Source organism: Seriola dumerili, unplaced genomic scaffold, assembly GCF_002260705.1.
Source record: "Seriola dumerili isolate Sdu_G_001 unplaced genomic scaffold, Sdu_1.0 BDQW01000216.1, whole genome shotgun sequence".
Lineage (NCBI taxonomy): Eukaryota > Metazoa > Chordata > Actinopteri > Carangiformes > Carangidae > Seriola > Seriola dumerili.
Window position 1 is genome coordinate 1,226,932 of NW_019174471.1, and position 20,319 is coordinate 1,247,250.

Sequence of the window (20,319 nt, forward strand, 5' to 3'; positions counted from 1 at the left end):
GTATAAATGCCCCTTATGGGCTACCATGTGCCCCAATGAAAGGAGCCTAAAAAACAGCGAAAAGCACTATGTGGTAAAAATAGACCGCTGATACAGTATATTCACGCCTGCCTGCCTTTTGAGGATTTGTGTTTGTCCTGAAATAGCTTGATGAGTCAGTTGCGTGCTGTGTGTGTGTGTCTGCGCATGGAGACAGGACCGCAGCGGTGGCGTATTTGCGTCTGAGTGGGTAAGAGAAGCTTTGGTGGTCAAAGAGAACAGGTGTTGCTGCGATATGCTCTGAAAATCCCCCCTGGTTGTTTTGGAGCAACATCTAATTTTAATTTGAATTGATAAGTTTAGAGTAGATATAGAAATAGAAGGAGATGAGACAGGAGGTGACAAGAAAGCAGTAAAGCAATAAGCAAACAGTTAGCTACTGTATTTACACATCCAGCGTGCACAGTTCAAGTTGTGTTTATAGCCATCCAGCAAATTTAAGTCCAATATTCCCACTCCTTTTAGACAGGCTTTTTTGGACCCCAACTCCTGAGGGAATCAACTGGCTCTTTAGCTGCCAAATGCTCGACTATGTTCATCAGCTAGTTGCTAACTGTGTATATTTGCTGTTTGGTGCTGGGCAGCTAGCGTACAGTGGGTTTATCAGTGGTTTATTGCTGAAAACAGCCAGACACAAATGGTGAGACTGAATGAAAACAGTGAAGTTGTGAGTTGTAAAACTGTAAAACCAAAAAATTAAGAGCTGAAAGATGCTAAAGCACTGTGTGGCACTGAGGTAAACAGACAACTGTTAATATAAACTAGTGACTAGTGCAGCATTAAGTCTATGTCATGAGATGTGTGTTTGCCTTTGAGTATTTATGTGTGCATTTCTGTGTCTGAACATGTGTGGGTGATGCAAGTACAGTTTGTATATAATAAAAAGATGTGATGGTTGTCATGTACAGTCAGAAGGACACACTTTATATTCTGGGTTATCTATTAATAGCCTAGCCTGCAGGTAGTAAGATGGACAGAAAACCAGACACTAAAATCCACTTTGAAGTTTCATCAGCTCCTGCTGGTTTGACTTCCAGATTTGAAAATACACAATAGATTAGAACTGAACATACTTCCTTCAACTTATAGCTTGTTGGCTCTTTCTATGATAAACCTACAGATGATGATACAGAGGATCTACCAGAAAACTGTCCAGTGCTGATATATTTCCTCACTTTTGATACACTCCACACATCTTCTGCCTTCAGTTTTTCCATCAAAGCTTTTTTTCTTAATACTCCTCTCCTCTATCTTTTTTCCTCAGTGTTTTTAACATAAACCTCCCTGAGGTTCTCCATCTCCAGTGAGGCATCTCACTTTCATTTTTCTCTTATATATATATTTCTGTTTCACATCACAAGACAGATTTAAAAATTGTCCTTATGCCTGCGCTGCCAGCATTCATTTCACCTCTGCATATCCCTTCACTAGTCCCACAGGTCTTCCTTTATCCTTTGTCTCTGTCTCTCCTGTGGTACATGAACAATACTTTTATTTTTTATTCCTGAAACCCTCTTTTATATCCTCATGCTTCACTCAAAATTACTTGTAAGCTCTTTTTTTTCCAACACCAGTTTTTTTTTATATGTTTTGAGCCATTTTTTACATCTCCATCTCTCTTCCTCGCTGCACTGTACTCCCCTTTCTATAAACTTCCAAAGTCTCTCCTCTTGTTTTTTATTGTGCTCGACGTGTCTTCTTGTCATTGGTACAAGGCTTAAACACCACTCTTAGTGACAAAGACCCTCCCATGGACACTGACAAAAGGTCTCATTACACAAAGGGGAAACAGAGCCAGCTGCATTCAGCATTCTGTGTTGTTCTTTTTGTCTCTTATATGTGTTCACATTCACACAGGCAGACATACTGTATATGCACCAAAAACACACACTGCCGTGTGTCTTATATGGTGGTGGAGCAACATGCTGCGACACGTACAGACACATGCAATAACAGCAAATACACACATACATGGTGTGAAACATATCCACATCCACACAGGACATGACCACACTGTGTATAACAGATTAAAATTCAACCCAACAAGCATAAGTCCAGCAGACGTTTTATCCACAAAGCTGCGATATATTTTTATGTATGTGACTTGGAGGTGGCAAAAATACTAATGCAAGCCCTTCTGTTCTTGTGGAGGGAAGTGGGGGGGTGGCATTGATCAAAGCTGCTTAATAGCAAGGTTCAACACTCTGTGCGCCTGTGGTGAGCTGAAGGCTGCCTCAGTCCTCATTACAGCCTCCATTGGGAGGCAGAGACAGGAAGTGTTGAAAGGAAGGACAAGGAAATGAATCTTCTGGAACTCTGCATCTCCATAAATCACAGCAGTGCACACAAAACACTTCAGCTCCTCTGGAAAAGGCCACACACACACACACACACACACGCATGCAGATACACAAACATCCACTAGCAAACATGGACATTCACGTGTGCACAAATGCTAAAATGCACTTGGAAACAGCCATATGTTTGCATCAACATACATCAAGATATAGAGGGGACATCCACTCACACACAAAAGCACAATCTAATCTAGACTTTAAGCTTCCATGTCTGGCGGCTGTAAACATGATTATTTCTTAGTCTGCTGAAAACTTCTGATCAGCTCCATTTTGTCTCTCCCTCTTGAATCTTATAATTCTGATTAAATCAGTTAACACAAGAGTCCAACTGTTTTATTTTTAACATCTCTAGCTGGCATGAACATTATTATTCCCCAGTCTGCTGAAACCTCTTCTTAATGTATCACACTGCAACAAATCTATTCTCCATTCAGAAAAGAGTTCTTGACAGAAAACCAACCAACAGCTTTTATTTAGTACAATTTCACAGCTTTGTCTGATTTACATCAGGTAATACTATATATTTCCCCAGTAAGTCCTCCAGCTGCTCCTGGGGGGCTGCTCCCTCCAGTGTACTCTGGGTTTGCCGAAGGTCTCCTCCCAAATGCAGGCTGTCTCGAAATACTCGTCCAGGAGGCATCCTTATCATATGCCCCAACCACCTCAACTGTCTCATTTTTGGATGAAAATTCTACTCCAAACTCTGAGCTCCTAGCTGAGGGTGAGTTTCCTGCAAAGGAACTATTTTGGCTTTGGATACACTTGTATCTCATTCTTTCAGTCAATACCCAAAACTCATGATCGTAGGTAAGAAACAATTAGTGACACAACAAAAGAGGAGGAAACTGCTCTACTGCACATCACAAGTAAAGGACAACATCATCTGCAAATAGTAGAGATGCCACCCTGTTTTCACCAGAAAGACACTCTCCTAACCATCAAAATCCTAAACATGGGAGGTACCATAGAGACCCTTGAATCCATTGCCTGTATTGAATGTGCTTGGCTTAATGCACAGAGAATTAATAACTTGCAGAAAAAGCCCAACAACATGTTGATGAATTGTGCAGTCAAGAAGCACTCAACTGTTTGTATCTTTCATCAGTCACTGTGTTATCATCCCAGTGACTAGTCTCAATAATGATGCATGAAAAAAGCACAACAAAGCAATAAGAGGAATTAAGACAGGACTCACCTATGGTGGAGAAGCAGCCGAGGCAGCAATCATCACAGAACATGGAAAGTAAAATCGACAAAAACAACAATTACCATTTGACATTTCTTAAAAGTTATTACTCAGGAGACACACCAGGATGTGAACTGTTGATGCACAACAACAGAGGTGAGTTAACATGACACCAACAAAGCCTTTTCCCAAATTCTTTTCTAGGGGAAGTTGTAAAGAAACAGGCAGCTAGTGAGGAAAACAGAGTTAATTGGACACAGGAGAAAGAAGACAGAGTGACACCTCACCCCTGAATGCAAAGGAAATGGAGCATGATTACAGTGTTAACACATACACCTGGACAGAATAGAAAAAGAGAAGGTTGGTTTTGATTTGGTGAAGATGCCTAGTGGTGTCGCTAAAGAGAAAGACTGTGATTGGTTAGTAGTAGCACACCTGTCAACAGCAAAACTGTTAATTATGAGAACATCCCCGCAGAGGATCATGGGGAATCACAGCTTAAAAAGCCAATGTACAGCCCCAGTTGGTCAACACTTGAGCTCATGCGTTAGTCACTCACAAACAGATCAAATTGGACAAGTCAAAAAAGCCCCAGCCAAGTTTTTAGACAAATGTGTCCATGCAAGGAACAATACAAAAGGGTCTAATTATCCATCTAACCCCTAATTAGTAAAAGGCACCCAAGCAATCAATCCTGCCCAAAAAAATCATATTTGAAATCAATATCAAATATCTGAACTAATCAAGCTGGATAGAAGGATCATGCAAGACAATAAACCATTTGTTTTTTTCTTTTAGTTACTCTACATTTAACCTCTATTTTGTCCGGGGTTGACTGCAACCAACCTTCGATGGTGGGGGCAAGTGGAGGGACCAAAGCTGGTTCTTCCATGGGATCAGCAAAGCTGGGAAAGAAGGGCTTAGCTGCAGGGTTAAGACCGGATCCTGGAATTCCCAGAGGGTTGACCGACGGAGGGGAAGAGGGGCTGATGACAGGGGATGCCTGTGGAGGGAACTTCTTAGCTCCTGGGGAAGTGGGACTCTTTACAGAGGATGAAGAGGATGAAGAACGAGACTTCTTGGATTGTTTCTGGGACGACTTGTCATCTTTGTGCTCTTTTGGTTGGATTTCCTGCGCTGTGGTTTTGGGAGAGCGGAGAGGTGCTGGGCTTGGGGTGTCAAAGGACAAGCCCAAGAGTAAAGGATGACCTGAGGTGCTCATGTCACTGAAGTCAAAAAGCTCGCTGTTGCTGCTAATGTGTGAGTCGTTCAGGAGCCACGAAGCATCTGAAGGTGAAAGAGGTGGAGCTGAGGCTAACACCTCACCTTTCTGTGAAAGGCCCGGGCTTGGCTGCGAGGCAGGGCTGAAAGCAGAGGTGTCTTCTTCAGGCATGTCTTGCACACAAGACTCTTGGAGGGAACTGGTGTTGTCAAACATCCCGCTATCAACCATGTCACTACCCGTCGCTTTATTATCTGGAGAGAGAGGTGGAGAGAAGGCCTGGTTGCTGTTGCCCAAACTGGCATTTTCGGTATCCACCAGGAGATCAAATGAATCACCAGGTTGAGGAGCCATGGGTTCGGATCCAAGTGTTGCATTGTTGGTGGTGGAGGGCATATTGAACGGAGCTGCTGTGGCTTTCAGCTCACTGTTCAGGACCAGTGGGCTAATGGAAGCTGCTGTTGGGGAGAATAGGTCTTGGGACAGCGGGGCAGGAACCAGACTTTCTTCTGGGTAGACCTCCTTTTTCCAGGGGCTCTGGCTGGTGTCCATCTCTGTGAATGAGGCTTCCAGGTTTGCCTGAGCTGAACTCCCTATATCCATCATCACCTCCTCTGTGATATGAGAGGTCGCTGCGGACGAAGGAACAAACGGATCCCCCATCACTGCCCACTCCCCTGGAAGCTTCTTCCTGCTCTTCCCCTTCTTCCCCCGGCCTCCACTCTTCCCAAGCTGCTCCTCCCAGCTACCCTCTCCTCTATCCCGCCTTGGGCCAATCCGGTGGTAGAAATCCTCTGTCGGGGGAGTGTTTTCTCCCTGTGCTTGCATCTCAGGTTGACCCCTGTTCTCAAGGTGTTCATAAGATCCCTCATCCTTCTGTCGCCTTTTCTTCTTCTTCTTCTGTTTTCGGTCCGATCCATCTCCCTCCCTTTCATCGCCTCCAGCGTAGGCAGGGCTCTCTCGGCTAGGCCAACTGTCAGGTGGGTCATCAGGCCTGGCTGCAAGATGGCCCGCATGGCGATTGATCACCGAGGTGACGCTGGGTGTGAAAGGTAGGTCTGTCGGTAGGCAGCCAGCCTGGTCTGGCCAGCCGTCGCCTAAGGCACCTTGTTGTGGGTGAAGAGGGGAGAGTTTAAAGTTGGGAGAGGTGGGTATGTGCATATGAATTGGTTCCCTTAGTCTAACTCAAACAGAAAATAACTGAGAAACTTAATATATTACAAAGAGGTAAACAGTCTTAGACTAAAACAACAAAAATAATTATAATACTGAAGGTACACAAATGTTTTCTAGAAGGATTTTTTAAAGATTTCTATCATTAAAGTTTTATAATTATATCTATTTTAGCTATTTTTATTCGATGAAGTGGTGGGAAAGCTGAAAAGACGACAAAATGGATCAGACACAGCAGAGAAGCTTCTGGAGGGATTCAATCCAAAGCCAGAAGGGGTCTTATTCCACAAAGTCTTAATCACTACATCCTTTGTGGATATGAATTGTTGGAGTGCTTTTTCTCTTTCATTTAATCTGATGCCCTTTAGTCAGACAAGTGGAGAATGTATGGATTTTTGATCATATTGAAATAGAAACCAAATAGAAATCCTTTGGAAAATCCAACCTGACTTGTAAAATTCCTTCAGTGTAAATGCTGGTTGTGTGAATGAAGTCTCGGAGGAATGAGGATCAAACACATACACACACACATTACACACACAAACATTCGCTCTTATGTAGAGAAGAGGAACTTTTGGGCGGCTGACTCACTGCAGCCTCGGGGGTCTAGTTTGCTGAAACTATTGGGCAGCAAAAGATCTCTGTTTCAAATCAAAACAGAGATCAAGATCAGGTGAGTGAGTGTGTGAATGTGTGTGCAGACACAAGTAATACATATGCAGTGTCTAACATGGACACAGACGGACACAAAAAAACCAAAAGTACTGCTTGATGGTCCCATAGAAAAGGTTAATTATAGGAAACGATGCTGTAACTAAAACTGCCTTTTTTGGTTTTGGGACATTGTATAGGTTTAATTGAAGAGGTAATAAAGCAAAGGGAAATGAGGTAGATGAGAGGAAAAAGAGTAAGAGAAAAACTGCCCACGGGTTGGTCTTATACTTTGGCCCAGTTTGTTTCTAGTTTTCAGTTATTTATACACACACACGCATACGTGCACGTGCACGCACACACGCACGCACACACACACACACACACACACACACACACACACACATAGAGAAGAACGGCTAAATTGGAGCAGCTGTCAGGCCCCATACAGTACAGTGGCTCTCAAGAGGGCCATATTTCATACTAACAAACCCATGACAGAAGTCTGCTCTCTATACTGTAAGTNCACACACACACACACGCACACGCACACACACACACACACACACACACACACACACACACACACACACACACACACATAGAGAAGAACGGCTAAATTGGAGCAGCTGTCAGGCCCCATACAGTACAGTGGCTCTCAAGAGGGCCATATTTCATACTAACAAACCCATGACAGAAGTCTGCTCTCTATACTGTAAGTGGGAGAGGCAGAGAAAGACATCAGCCAAGTGGAGGAGAATGACTTAAATGCTGTGTTGCACAATCTCATTAGGCTGTGGGAGCATCAGACAACAGGCGTCCCCCAGCATTTACATATACTGTTGTCACTGTGTCATTTCAACAGTAGAACAATTGAATGAATTACAAAACAGCATCACATAAATTGGCTGATATCCTTCTGTTCTCATATGAGACTTTGATCAAATGCTATTAAGACACTGGACTAAAGCTAAGGCTTGTACTGGTGGTGTAAGAATCAAGTTAGTAAAAATCTAAATTAAATAGATCTGAATTAAGAAATAAATTGTTTGAATGACAATGTTCTTTTAATGGCTTTCCAAGTGCAAATTAAACAATGCGTAAAAATACCATAAGAACCTCTTCTAGATATAACACTGCGTGTGAAGCAGCTACTGAGGGTTAATGACCTTGACCTGCAACAACACCATAAGACTTCCTAAACCAGAGTGCTGGTGTATATACAGTGATGCACAAGGATCCACACCCCTTCACTTCCAGGCAAATTTCAAAGCATTGCTCCCAACCTTCTGACTTCACATACAGTAAACAATCATGACTTTCTATTCACTATAGTACAGTACATTGCATATGTATTAAAAGTTCTTTTGGGTCCTTCCCTCATTTCTTTTCCTTTTGCTTTTTTTATTTTATTTTTTATAAATATCTGTAACATTAATGATTCGGGAACTTTGCTGCTTAGAATGTATAATCAGCAACTTTTCAAGGTCCCGGTTCAGCATTCTCCTGATCAACCACTGGTGATGACAATGAGCCTATAAATGTAACAGTATGCCACCAAAGACAGTGAAGAAGACTGCTAGCAAGCAAACATGGATGTCAACGATGCTGGGATTTAAAATAAAAAGAAAATACACTTTGCAGTTGTTTTATCAGGGAGGAAATGTACTTGGGACGTTTCTTAGACCTCAAGGATTCAATGTGGACAATGTGATGTGGTGAGAAAGACTGAATGCAAGAAATCTCCACAGAGCACCTTTATGTTCACAGAAAGCTAAACCAGTGACTCCGACGTAAACTTTATGCCAATTGATAGCCACATTTACTGTACTTAAAGATAAACTACTGTACTGTAAAGATAAATGTAAACTGCCCTGATTAATCCAGTATGACCAGTTGAAGGTTCTGAGCATCTGGTCATCTGGTCTGGACTCGGACTCACAGACTTATTTATAGGGATTCAGATAAATTATGTGCTAAAATGTATAATGTACTGTAAATATAATTAGGTCAGTATTCATTGTGTTGGTATTCAATGAATCTGATAAATCTGGTTTACTACTCTGCTCTATATCGGGGTGTAATTCAGATTCATGACAGAGTCCTTCCAGGGTTTCACTGATTTGAACTCTGCATCTTGTAAAAGGGAAAGTGGGGTTGGTGGTTGCCGCATTGTTGAGTCACCATGTGTTGCCTAGTAGTTTACACACATACCAGTAGAGAGATTATGCACACGCACACACAGACACACACAGTCTTGGGTGGCATTGACGGGTTAACAAGCAACAGCAGTCTCCATTTTCTATGCCCTCATCGCTTGTTACAAATTGATTGTTTGTGAATGAATCATCTCCATCTGCTGCAGAGTGAGTCAAGCTGTGACTCTGCTAGTCATACTTAAACTGAGGCTCTGCTCAGTTGTAATGATTCAAACCGGAGTGTTGTTTCTTTGGTCTCTGGTAGATACTGTTTGAACTGCAGAGGCAGTTCAAACAAATCTCCAGTTCCCTGAGCATGATCGACTGTATTAATACTGTGAACGACCTTCATCTGCCAGTTTAAGACAAGTTGCCAATGACTGGTTTTCTCATTTCCTGTACTGCCTCAGGTACCTTACATTCTCAAATAGCGGCTGCGACCGTTGTTTACCTTAATGACGAGCCTTCCATGTTAATCTTAACAGTTCCATGTTTTCATGTTGTTTTAATGAATTCATACTGCTGTATTCACTCTGTTTCTATGAGAAAATTTTCTAACAGAAGTTTCATCCATTTGTTTCCATCCACTAAGTTACAATCTGCGAAACTCAACATTTCCTGTGCAAACCTTTCACATTAAAAGTAGGGATGCACCGATCAGATACACCAGATTGGTCCTGGACCAATACTGACCTTATTCAATGCATCAGGTATCTACCATGATGTGACTCATCATTAAACACAGTTTCTTTGTAAATGTCATTAAAAATGGGTATGATTTCTATGCTGAGAAAAAGAGAAGATTTGTTTTAGGATGGTAAGCAGTAATGACAGATCAGAACCAGTATCAGTATCATAAAAAAGTCAAATTGATGCATCCCTAATTATAGTCTGCAGAGGTGCAATAGGCAAAATCACTGTCTTCCCAGTTAGGCTTTTAATTTGAAACATCTGCGAGAAAAGCATTTGTAGTTTTAATGAAAATGTACCTTATACTGAATTTGCCCTGGGAGCCATTATAGATTTGGAAAGTTCACTCCCGCTCAATGTGTTTTAAACACATTTCATTAGTAACTGGCTTTTATTTGCTTAGTCATAATTTGAATACCAGCTTTGATTTGAGAATTCACAGTATGACATGAGATTATTTTCTGCAGGAATTGTCCTTTAAGAAGACATGAAGAAATAAATGAAAATGAGCATCAGTCTTGCCAATTATTGTTTTTTATTTCCACTCATGAGCACCTGCTGGATATCAGATGGCAACATCAACTTCTAGACAACCATAAAGCTCAAGTTTTAGGATCTCAGAAGAGGAGCAGGATCTATATTTCTGCACAGTTCATAGTTTTGTGGTGGCAAGAAAGAGTCTAACAGCTGTGTATTCTCCAAATGAAGATGTTTTTACCCTGCTCTCTTTTTGTCTGCTGGACACCTGCTGTGTTGTAGTGAACCATGGGGGCTCAGCTGCTGTGATGCTTTGTGCATGGTTCCACTGGCCACATGGGATGTTAGCATGGCTCTACTAGGTGACACAAGCCACAGCATGGTGACAACTACAACTTCACGCTCTCTAGGATCAAATGTGCATTGAACTGGAGAGGAGCCCTATGGGGGGGGGCAGGGGAGGCAGTAGTGGGTGAAGGGCTGGTGAAGAGAGAGTGGACAGCGAGAGACACAGCCTCTCTCTTTATATACACACACACACATTCACACAGACTTGACATATGCACACAGTATATGACCAGAAGCCATGGCAGGATGGCACACCCTATACATGTCAGCATCAGATGAGCATTGACCTTGAGCTGGATGACTAAATCACATCGGAGCCAGAGTGTGTCAGGGGGGTAGCTATACAACAGCAAAGACAGACAGCTCATCTGTACACTGCACCCCTCTGTGGAATGAATCAGGCAGTGCAGCACAGTCATATATAAGTCTGAGACTATTTTCCCATTTAAAGGACCAGTGTGTAGGATGTAGGGGGCTCTGCTGGCAGAAAGGGAATATAATATTTATAATGTTTTCGTTAGTGTATAATCACCTGAAACTATGAATCTTTGTGTTTGCATTAGCTTAGGATAAGTCTGCCATGCTGCACCGCTGTGTTTCTACATTAGCCCAGAACAAACAAACCAAATATTGGCTCCAGAGAGGGCCTTTTGCATTTTTTAGATTTAGTTTTTAGAGCATTTTTTGCCTTTATTTTGCTGGCGACAGTGAGAGAGAGACGAGAAAATCAGGCAAAGCCAAAGCCACGGCAGTAAGGACTAAGCCTTCATGGTACGCGCTCTACCAGGTGAGCCACAGGAGCATCCCAGGCCTTTTGCATTTTTACTGTACCTGAAGGCCTCTGTAGGTCCTATACATTTGGAAAGGGAGGGGTGAAGGGAGGGGTATTCAGTTCTGTAGCTTCACTGCTAGATGCCACTAAATCCTACACCTGGTATTTTAAGTAAATGGGAAAGTGGTCTCAGACTTTTGGACCCTACTGTATACAATATTAAGTTCATACATGTATATATGTATATATATATATATATATATATATATATATATATATATATGTATATATAACGTTGAGGTAGCTCTGCAAATACTGCAATAAAATTGGGTCACTATAATTTAAATGGCTAATAGTAGCATTTGTCAATGAAAAGGTCTGGAAACCAGGACTTGTGTGTTTCCAGTAGACACAAACTGAAGCTGTGTGCACTGATCCAGTTTGGTGGATCTGTGTTGGTGCCAACACTGACATTATTAAGTGGGTGGTCTGGTATCAGCCACATGCAATCATTACAAACTAGGCTAATTTTAATGTGTAAAGCTACTGCTGATACTGATTCATCACATCCTACATCCTGCCACTCAGTGTTAGTTAACATTACCAAACATTAACTCCATTCAGTTCTGTTAAAGAAAGATTAAGTGACACATTTTTCCTCCAACAAATTAACTCATAACTCGATTCATAACCGATAAAATTCACCATTCCAGTCACAGCATTGGCAGGGTTGTTTAGAAACATTGCATGGACTACATAAGACAGAATAAGTTGGTTTGTCTCTCGTTACGATGATGCCTTGTAGTCTAAAAGTTAAGAATTAATGTAGTTAGTCTCAGCATTGCCTTACACATACAGGAATGGTCTTCATCAGGTGCACATAGAGCGTTTTACATGTTTTCAATTAGGAAACAGAATATCACTGCTATTGTATTAGTACTTTGGGTTTTGGAAGAACATTTCAGATAGTTGGAGATTAGGTTATGTTGTCAGCTCCCTTTGATTTAATGCTTAAATACAGTGGGTTTCTAAAAGTCAGAAACCAAAGGGCTCTCAGACTTTTGGACGCCACTGTGAATCAGAAGTTGAAGACAGTGTCACATTTTAATGTGGACTGGACCAGCTGGGAAAGTCAAGCAAGAGAAAGCAAGTAATCCTTTATTCCTCATCACTTCTGTTCAGATGCCCTTGAGCAAGACATAGAAGCTCCACTTGCTCCAGTGACTTGAACTAAAGAAGAGCAGTTTTCTTTGAGCTAGATACACATGTGAGCTAACCTGCGTGTGTCTTACCTGCTGACAGATCTACAGGGCTGCGAGGAACCTGGGGTTCAGGCAGCATGGGGCTGTGCTCTTTAGGGGCATCCAACCCCGCTGGGGCTGTAAGATGCTGGGGCTCTGCTATACTTGGAGGTCTCTCTGCTTGGAGGGGGGCAGCTCCCAACTCCACAGTGACCCCCTTCCCTCCAGGTTGGGAGAAACCTAAGGAACAAAGGCAGATGAGCAGGGTCAGTGTTGGAGATTCTTAAGCAAATATACACCAATGGCCTGAAAAAGCACACTGGTAACGAGGGGAAGTAAGAGGGCAGTGGGTGGACAAGGACAAGTGTTGTACTGCACAGTGACAAAGCAGAGACAGAGCAAGAGAAAAAGAGGAATGAAAAACTCGAACAAAATGACACATACTGTTCAATCACAGCACTGCGGTCTAAACATGCACTGTATGTGAGATAAAAACTGACAGAGCCTGGGTGATATTCTGTCTACAGTGTGTGTGTTTTCTGTGGACACATGAATGAGTGAGATTAGTAAAGAGTGTGTGTGGAGTGTGCTTGGTATCTAAGCTAAATTGGTGGAAATTGGGCTACAGAGTAATTTTGAGGCCATTGATGGACACAAGTGTCAACTGTTTGTGTATTTGTATGAGAATGTGTGTGTGTGTGTGTGTGTGTGTGTGTGAGAGAGAGAGAGAGAGAGAGAGAGAGAGAGAGAGAGAGGGTTAGGGAAAAAGGATGTGTGTGTTCAAGCCTGGAGCAGTAATTCGGTGGCCCAGCGACGACAGGTCTCATTAAGGCAGCAGTGAGAGCTGGGTATGCAGAGGTTGGCAAAGTGAAAGGCATAACTCAGCCTCATAGCTCATACTGTGTGTGTGTGTTTGTGTGTGTGTGTGTGTGTGTGTGTGTGTGTGTGTGTGCGTGCGTGTGTGTGTGCGTGCATGCGTGTGTGTGTGTGTGCGTGCGTGTGTGTGTGTCACTGTAGAGTATCAGCAGATACCAAGTAAGTGACAGTAGCAGCTCTGCATGCAACTAACAGGGCGGATTTTACAGCCGCAATTTGGAGGCCTGTTGTTGGACTAAAGTGACATTTTTAATGAGAAAGTTAATCTAATGAGCAAAAAGATTTGGGCACTGAGATGCCATTCATGTTTGTTGTGATGATCCTCAGTGATTGAAGGTTAATGCGTGTTTGTAAAACTGGATTTCTAAAACGTCAATCCCTTATTTCAACACACCATTACCAAAGAATGGATGTAAGAACTGTACACAAATCTCAAGTGGGAACAGCATGAGGGCCTGATGGAAGTACAGGCTGGACATTAATGTAGAAACTGAATAGAAATTGAGTTGAGAAGACCTCAACTTCTAATTACAGTGACACTGATGATTCTGTTGCTAGCATAACTAAGCTGCTTTCCCTTCACAATGCTACACGTTAAGAAACAGATACATGCCTGTGATTGCTCAAACAAGAGCCTATACCTTGACAACATAAGAAGTGTTTTAGCAATGTAACTGACCTGTTGCACTAAAAGCAGCATCTTGTGTTAATAATGTTACTGTGTGTCTCAGCGAGATGTTACACTTGAACCAGCCCACTCTACATCCCGCCCTTCACAGCAGAAGTATCACTGCAAGATGTTGAATGTCTCACTTCAACATGCGAAAAATCATGTGACCATCCCCAGACGCTGAGACTGTCTCTTCGACATAAGTTTGTAAAAACAGCTAGTTTTCAACCTTGAAGTCTTTTCTCTTATAAAACCAAGTTTGTCCAAGTAGGTTTTCTAGAGTGGGGCCTGCTTCGCCTCACTGTTGTGAGCTCATTACTGCCCCTGAGGCCAAAGGGCAGAAAACACCCGCTGGTACTTGACGGCTGGTGAGAACTGCAGTTGTGTGTTTTTTTTCACTCAAAAATAAACTGTGAAAAGCAACATATGCTGTTTTGGGAATTTTCAAACAATATTTTAATCAGACTTCAAGGATGAAGACTAACAGGAGGACTAACTAACACCTCTGCAAAAAAGAGTAGTGCACAGCTGAGCTTTTCTATGAGAGCTATGGGGATACGACTCTGCTAATAATGTTAGCTAGCTACCTGTTTTTGCAAGGAAAAAATACCTAATAAATGGACTAACTTCATTCCACTGAAATTACACAAAGCAAACACAGCAACAGAACAGCTGAGATAGATAAATAATGAACACAGGCCAGCGGCCTAATATTTATAAGAAGAGAAGCTAACATAATGTAACATGATGGAGAGCTACTGAAGTGGAAGTCTGGGAAGTGAAGTAATTTTATTTTAAATCTGGTATCTTCGGTGTACATTTTATATGCTCACTGTAGGAACGACTGCAGGGATAATGAAGACTGTCAAATTACATTACCTAAGCAAAAACTATTTTTCCTCTAAAGAGTTAACAGCTGCTCACTCATGCTGTTACCATTATCTGAGTTTGAAAGTAGAGCGAATGCAGGTAGTTAAGATAATGTCAGGTGAGCAAGAAAAACAAATTTAGTTTGTCAAATTAAAATTTAGATTGACACCCACATGCAATAAGCGAAAAGTGAAGTAAAATAAAACATTTTACATTCTCATCAAAAGACACTGCACTCCCCCAGAATAAGATACCAGGCTTAACCCTGGCTCCAGAGCACTGTTCTGCATAATGGCACTTTCTGCAATAAGCATTTTTTTCTCCACATTCTGGACTTCATGGTTGTTAAACTTATACACCAGATCATCACATACATCATGTCCTAAATGTATAAAACACTAATCTGGCTGTTTTGTATTTCGTCCATCATTAAGTCAAAAGCTTAGGAAATATGTTCACAGAGCAAGAAATCCCTAATCAGTATGTAAATAAAGGCACTGGATGGGCAACAGGTGTCACTACAGGAAGTACTATAATGAAATTAATGAGGGTGTTTCGCTCAGTTTCTCTAATGGCTCTTGTTGAGTAATGGTGAAGGCAATATTTGATTTAGCAGCTCAGTTAAAAACTGTGTTTTTTTAACATTTCATTCAAACTCATTAGTGCTCCTGATGCAAGCGAACACCTTCCTAAGGCAAATGTATTACTTAGTTTCAGTCGTGAAAAATACATGCTACAAAGATGTTTTTGGAGTTATAGTTAGAGTCTGCCATTATTATAGTAGTAGTATCAGTATCAGTGTTTCAGAGAGGCAGTTTGAGAAAATAATGGACGGTATACCTGAAAAAGCTCCCATCAGGCCAGTATCCATCATTTGGGCAGAGCTGGTCTGAGAGCCCAGAGGATCTGAATAACCTGCCATGGAGGCTGGCAGGAGGGAGGCATGGAAGAATGGGAAAGACAATGACAAGAGGGGAGAAGAAAAGAAAAAGAGAAAAAGAGATAAGGAAGATGATGGATGGGTGGATGAGGTAGTCAATGGAGAAAAAGAAGAGAAGGAATAGATGAGAAGGAGGTGGTGCTTAGTCACGAAGGCATTAATAATTTAGAATGGGTGAGGCGGAGGTAGACGACAAGGAGGAGGGAAACGAGAGGTGAAAAACATTGAAATCACAACATGAAACTGCAGAAAGTTCAGTACTGTACATCATTGCTTTAGCACTTGAAAAAACCTAATCAGAAAATGAGGTATATTGTTTTTACATATTCATATATCTATTTTCATACCTCTTGTCTGTTCATAATAAGTATTTATCTTTGTTTGGCTGAGAGCTACAGACAACCAGAGGCAAATTCCTTTGCAAAATTCTTGTTGATTCTGATTCTGTTCTAATAAAAAGTCTTTATAATTACGATTCATCCTGGAGGTGGAATGAAGTCATTTCTTTGGAAGTCACAATCTTGGCTTTCTTTCAAGTACTGCCATTTTTTTTGGCTGTCTGCTGGTGTGCACTGCCAAACGCACCTCTCCCTTCTGCTGCGACATAATTGGCTACTGACTGATTCAAAGCTGAATGGCATCGCACTTCTTTCTATCGTAATTTTTCACTTTTGGCCTCGGCGAAGATATCAAGTCAAGGTTCATTTCAAGTTTAAAGTGAAGTCACAAGTCATTGAAGTCATAAGATTAATGGATCTAGTCTGACTTGACTCCATAGCACTGTTAATAACTATTATGTTAAAGTTCTCTGAAATAAAATCCAACCGTTCACATTCACTGAAAATGCACTAAATGAAGTGCAGCTGTCTCCAAATGCAATAAGTCCAATTATAAAGCAGTTATTGTTCCTATTTAAAACTTAAAATGGCCTGTTAAGACACCAAAACACCATAACAATCACCGAAAAACTATTGCTGCACTATTATGGAAGCAGTAGCATTTTTTATTTTTCATGGCATTCGGAAGTGTTACTTCAGACTGTTGACCTTCGTACCTGATAAAAAGTCTGTAGCCAAGGCCTGTTTCTGGTCAAACGATAGTGGCCGCACCTCTCCCTGCGGCTCCGGGCGTGACGCTGTTGTCTGTCCCCCCGAGGTCAGCTTACAACCTGCAGTGACAACATGGATCATCGAAACATCAGTTCCCCCCTCCTCGCTGATGACGTGTTACTGTACAACCCTAATTTAATGACACGAGGCTGTTCAAATCACACTCCGCTGAACACAAACACACACTCAAATTACCCTCCAAGCAGCAGGCATTTACAAAACATAAACAATTCTATATAGTGAACTTAAATGCTCACATGCACCCGCACATGCACACGCACTCTCACCTGCCAAATTTCCTCCCAAAAGCAGATATCCCAGTCCCATACAACTCAACATGCAGTGGTGTTTCCTATGTGCTGCTCAGTGCCTCTGTCTCTGTCTGTCTCCACTGCAGCCTCAGCTGGCTCTGAGCTACTAACACTGTGAACCCCCAGTCACACACACACTCACACACAATCGCCACACAAAGAGAGACACACACACTCACACACACAAGAATGCAATCGCAGTCAGGGAGTCTGGGTTTGGTGTGACGTCTCACTGTCTGTCTGGTTCAGGTCCCAGGCCCCGCCAGCTAGCGCCTCCCCTCGCAGCCCACCCCCTCCCTCTCTACTCCTGTAGTCACCCTTCAACTCTTGTGCCAGTCTCCAACCAGAGGTCCTAAGTGGACTGCAGAGGAAGGACCCCGACTGGCTGATTTAATGTGGCTGGAGAAGAGGGGGAATAGAGGGAGAAGAGAAGAGGAGGGAAAAGCGAGCGAGGGTCAGAGAGAGGGAGATGGAGTAGGAGTAACAGATAGCAAAGAATTTAGAGAGACGCCGGAAAGAGGATTGAGGGAACAGACAAGGATGTAAGGAGGAAAAAAGGGAGTGAAGAATGGAGGAAAGGAAGGTAGGATGAATAAACAGGAAGGAAGTGAGGAAGATGAGTAACGGAGGGAGGGGAGGAGCGGAGGAAAGAAAGAGGGAGGCACCAGTGGCAACCGTCTCCCAGCAGCGTCCACAGAGGGTGACAGTGAGGCGAACAGACAAGACGCCACCCAAAGTCACAAACGCTTCCATGTATCAGACGCACACAGGGGCCATGGCGGGGTGTGCATTGTCTGTCTCTGCAGGAAGCAGAAAACAGTCCGTCGGCAGGGTCACTGATTGATTCAAAAACACTAGTGCAGCAGCACTCGTCCTCGCTGTCTCGATTTCTGTCTGTCTGCCTCTGTCGTTGTGTCTCTCTCTCTGCCTTGTAAACAAAAAATTTGGGGAAATAACAGGAGACGTGCAAGGTCACAACAGACTCCCCTCGCCAAAACAACATGCGCCGAGCATCTTCTGCTCTTCTTGGTTAAGCCAGTGAAGCAGAAACGTTGCAGGAAACCAGGCGGATGTTTCCCCTGCTGTGCTGTGCTGCTGTCCAAGGTGCTGAAATCAGACTAAGCAGCTTTGAAGGGGCAGTCAGGGGCACTGGTATGAAAACCTTTAATAGTATCCCTATTTGCATTTCAGCCCTTACTGAACCATGTGGGTTGACTCGGGTAGATCACAGCCTTATTTAAAGCTTTGGCCAGAGGGTGTTTTTTTAAATCAGAGGGAGGGAGGTTACGCAAATACATAACCTCAAAGCTGGTAACTGTCTGGTAGGTCCCCATCACTCCAAGAAAACATCTTTTGGGGAAAATTAGCAGCCATGTTAGAGGACCCAGTTGACACAACTAAAGAGTTAGAGTACATGCCTTTTATAGTGGCACTTAAAGGATAATTTCAGCAGTTATGACATTGTACTCGGCAAGTTAATTGCTGAGATCTGTGACCAGGGCAAGAAACACAAGCAGTAAGACACCGATACAAGTTGTAAACAATCTATTAGGTTTGCCCAACTTATTTAGTTGGGAGAACAAAGTTGAATGAAATTGTTACCCAGATTCTCCACTGAAAACATCCATCATACTTTCTAGACCTACTTCCTGGCTCAGCTTACAACCCACTGTGCTCACACAGTTTTCCTGCACAATGAGTTATTTTCACAAACATTTCACGGGGGCTCACTTTCTCACTTGCCTTAAAAAAAAGTGGCTTAGATCAATGGTTCCTATCCTTTGCACAACATACTCAACCCCTTCATCAAACCACCTTGATAGATATGTCCCATTATAAACACGTAGATGCTTATGCATGATCTCTTTTTCAGTCAAGTTTGCATTTATACTTTGTAGGAAAAACTGATCAGTGTTCTGCTAGCCAAAAATACCTTAGGTAGGTGGGGGTGGGATGGAGGAATTTGGACTCAGATACGGCTGCTCACCTCTCATGTCTCTTACCCCATTGGACATTGTTGTATCTGTGTTGTTGCTGCGTGACCAGAATTACTATTGATACAACATTGTTATAACCAGTAGAAACTAACAAACGAGCTGAAATAAACCAGAACTGGTCTTTCTATCATGTAAACTGGAGTTTATCATTAATATCAGACGAGGCATAAAATTCCCAAATGAGCTGAATTTATGAATTTAAGGCTTAAGCTTTTTTCTGTCAGCAAATATTATTGTTCCTAAGGTCTTCCCCTAGTTCAGACACATTTTATGGGAGGTCACTTCAGTCCAGAAGAGAAATTTTCATGCTGGATTTATGCTGTACACACTGGTCTGTGTTTAATGTACCGGTGGTGAACTGCTCAGCTTGAAAGAGGGAGGAAGACCAACTGTGATGCATCAAATGTGAGTGTGTGCATGTGTGTGTGTGTGTTTGAGAGGGGGTGTTTCTTTTTTTTTTTTTGAGCTTGTCCCATGAATTGTTCCTAGTAGAGAGTCACTGCTCGACAGGACGCTTATTACAGTGTCGTCAGTCATCATGACTACTGGACCTTTAACCACTGTCTCTTTCTAGCACGGAGAAGATAATCACTCCTGGGCTTCTATAGCACCATATGTAACCAGCCTGACTGATTCCTAAGGCTAATTTCAGATCCATGGTGTAGAGTTTAAATCCTTGCAAAGATCTTCTCTCATTTCCTGCGAAAATACCTGTTATGATGCAGCGCCTGACCCATGTCAGCGGGTTGTGAGTGGACATCGCTGATCATCAGGCTTGTTATAGAACAGCAATGTCCTGTATGATGGTTTTTTACCAACATTAATATTTGCCTCTTTTTCATTATGCATAGTTATAAATGATTTAAATAACTTTTGTCATTTTAATCTTACATTCTTTTTAAGGATGACTTTGTAACATCTATCCATGAACTACAGAAAAATAGTCTTTTGGCTAACTCAAATCACATGGGTCACACAGGGTTGAAAGACGTTTGAATTCTTGGGTGTAAAAAATGTATTAAAAGAGAAGACTATTAGTATTTCTTTAAACTAGCCTGCTTTCAAATGTCAAAACTAGTGTTCTCTGAAGTCAAGCTGTTATCACGTCTACAGTTTGTGGTGCAGAGAGTTTTAACTTTGAAAAATCACTGAACAGTCTTTCACAAATCATACAAGAAACAAGAAGTAAGAG

The 20,319-nt window shown here is 42.2% G+C and overlaps 1 protein-coding gene across 1 annotated transcript in view; it reads right to left on the reverse strand.

Moving 5' to 3' along the window:
• Positions 1-3,678: 3,678 nt before the first annotated feature.
• LOC111228201 (mastermind-like protein 3) overlaps positions 3,679-20,319 on the reverse strand; it is a 67,424-nt gene continuing 50,783 nt past the window's right edge. Inside the window, exons 3-6 of the mRNA XM_022754017.1 lie at positions 16,765-16,878; positions 12,406-12,594; positions 4,429-5,910; positions 3,679-3,716 (exon numbers count right to left, since the gene is read on the reverse strand). Of these exons, the coding sequence (XP_022609738.1) occupies positions 3,679-3,716; positions 4,429-5,910; positions 12,406-12,594; positions 16,765-16,878 (1,823 nt within the window). The remainder of the gene's footprint in view (positions 3,717-4,428; positions 5,911-12,405; positions 12,595-16,764; positions 16,879-20,319) is intronic.